The following is a 2,427-nucleotide window of genomic DNA, read 5'->3' as shown; positions in this document are numbered from 1 at the left end:
AACCCGCGACCCTCAGATTGCGAGTCGAGTGCCTTAACCACCTGGCCATGCCGAGCCCCCTGCGAAGTAGTTACATGGACAGACAACAGACAGTACTATTATATTTATATTAGATATAAATTATTTGATTTTTTTCAGAATTGATTTTACTATCTGCTTTTGAAATGCAAAAATCCTCATCATAATCTACGTGAATAACATTATCACGTTTTATTTGTTTTCGGTCATTTTTAAAGAGATCACAGAGCACGTGAAAGCTTCTCAGGATCCTCCTTTCCGGCCTCTCCTAGAGAATAATGACTATAATGAAGCAGTGGTCTGTATGATGAAACGATGCTGGGCTGAGGAACCATCACAACGTCCAGATTTTCACTCTCTAAAATTGATTATTAGGAGATTAAATAAGTAGGTTTAAATTTTAATACAAAAAAAATGTACAACCAATTTAGGTTTTTTTATTCACAAAAGTCTCCCCTCCCCTAGTGGCTCAGAGGGCTTTTCACGCTAAAAATCGGGTTTCGATACCCGCGGTGGGCAGAGCACGGGTATGACATTGTGTGTTTTTTAAATAGCCCCCTAGTGGCACAGTGGTATGTCTGTGGACTTACAACGTTAGAAACCGGGTTTCGATTCCCGTGATGGGCAGAGCACAGAAAACTCATTATGTAGCTTTTTAAATAGCCCCTTAGTGGTACAGCGGTATGTCTGTGGACTTACAACGCTAGAAACCGGGTTTCGATACCCGTGGTAGGCAGAGCACAGATAGCCCATTGTGCAGCTTTGTGCGTAATTACAAACAAACAAATTGTTAGATGACATAGTTTCATGATTGCTATAATAAATGTGCCCAGAACAGCTTCATTGATTATCTTATAATTTTGTCCAATTTCTGTATGTAGTAGTTTCGTATCTGTCTTAAAAGATAGAATTTATTTTCAAAACACAACAGGTTTCTGAAGCTTTTTACTTCAAAAGACAAAGAGAAAATCCTGATGGCAAGCTAGTGATGAGTTGGGCCCGATTTTTAAGATAGGATATTATTTACTGTTCCGCCAAGTGCTTACTGAATAACAGTTGTTATTTGTTATAAAGCACAAAACTACTCGAAGGGCTATCTGTGTTCTGCCCACCACGGGTATCGAAACCCCGTTCTTAGCGTTTTAAGTCAGCGGACATGCTGCTGTGCCACTGAGGAGCTCATTAACAGTATTGGTTAGAATGTTTAAAATATAAATTTTTTATTGTATTTAATTTTTTATTATATAGACTATTTTAAATTTTAGTTTAATATATGGACTTAGGACTAAAATAAATCTCATAAGCTGGCAGAACCTCGTGCAGTATTATTAGGATTATGACCGAAAGTACCTCTAACAATGAGACTACCCAACTGACGAAACCATGCGTTCTAACCTTTATAAGTAAGAACATAAGAAGTATACATAATTACCTATACTCATTACCGAGTTGCTTTTTTTAATTATTTTGTAATTTGGAAATTTGCTTTGATCACAAGTTAATATTAATCACAAGTTAATATCAAGTAAGGATTATCTCCCCTTTAGTCGGCTTACCTATGATCTTCGAAAGAAGGATGCCTGTACACAAAGGAAAAATAAATAAAAGTGTATAGCTCAGTGATATTTATATGACTTCGTTCTACACAGAGCTTTACTTAAATCAATGAGATGAAAATTCATTGATATTTGCATGTGTCCGCACTTTTTAGGTATTTATAATACTTAATATCCTGTCCCTCTGTGAATGCTCATGTTACGATACTCAGTATGCTGTCCCTCTGTGAATGCTCATGTTACGATACTCAGTATGCTGTCCCTCTGTGAATGCTTGAGTTACGATACTCAGTATGCTGTCCCTCTGTGAATGCTTGAGTTACGATACTTAGTATGCTGTCCCTCTGTGAATGCTTTAGTTACGGTACTCAGTATATATGTTGTTCCTCGTGAAATCAAGTGTTTGTTTCCTATATATCACAAAGCTTATTTAATTATGCTAGCTTATTAAAAACTTTTTACTTCAAAAGACAAAGAGAAAATCCTGATGGCAAGCTAGTGATGAGTTGGGCCCGATTTTTGAGATAGGATATTATTTACTGTTCCGCCAAGTGCTTACTGAATAACAGTTGTTATTTGTTATAAAGCACAAAACTACTCGAAGGGCTATCTCTGTTCTGCCCACCACGGGTATCGAAACCCCGTTTCTAGCGTTTTAAGTCAGCGGACATGCTGCTGTGCCACTGAGGAGCTCATTAATAGTATTGGTTAGAATGTTTAAAATATAAATTTTTTATTGTATTTAATTTTTTATTATATAGACTATTTTAAATTTTAGTTTAATATGTGAACTTAGGACTAAAATAAATCTCATAAGCTGGCAGAACCTCGTGCAATATTATTGGGATTATGG

General features: G+C 36.3%; 1 protein-coding gene across 1 annotated transcript in view; it reads left to right on the top strand.

The window, feature by feature from the left end:
• The window catches only part of LOC106461067 (atrial natriuretic peptide receptor 2-like), a gene marked incomplete at its 5' end in the record, with an annotated part of 14,997 nt that overhangs the window by 2,175 nt on the left and 10,395 nt on the right, over positions 1–2,427 (top strand). Inside the window, 2 exons of the mRNA XM_022387899.1 lie at positions 237–405; positions 950–995. Coding sequence (XP_022243607.1) covers positions 237–405; positions 950–995 — 215 coding nt within the window. The remainder of the gene's footprint in view (positions 1–236; positions 406–949; positions 996–2,427) is intronic.

This window comes from Limulus polyphemus, unplaced genomic scaffold (assembly GCF_000517525.1).
Source record: "Limulus polyphemus unplaced genomic scaffold, Limulus_polyphemus-2.1.2 Scaffold891, whole genome shotgun sequence".
Classification (NCBI taxonomy): Eukaryota; Metazoa; Arthropoda; class Merostomata; order Xiphosura; family Limulidae; genus Limulus; species Limulus polyphemus.
This window is presented reverse-complemented; position numbering and strand designations above follow the sequence as displayed.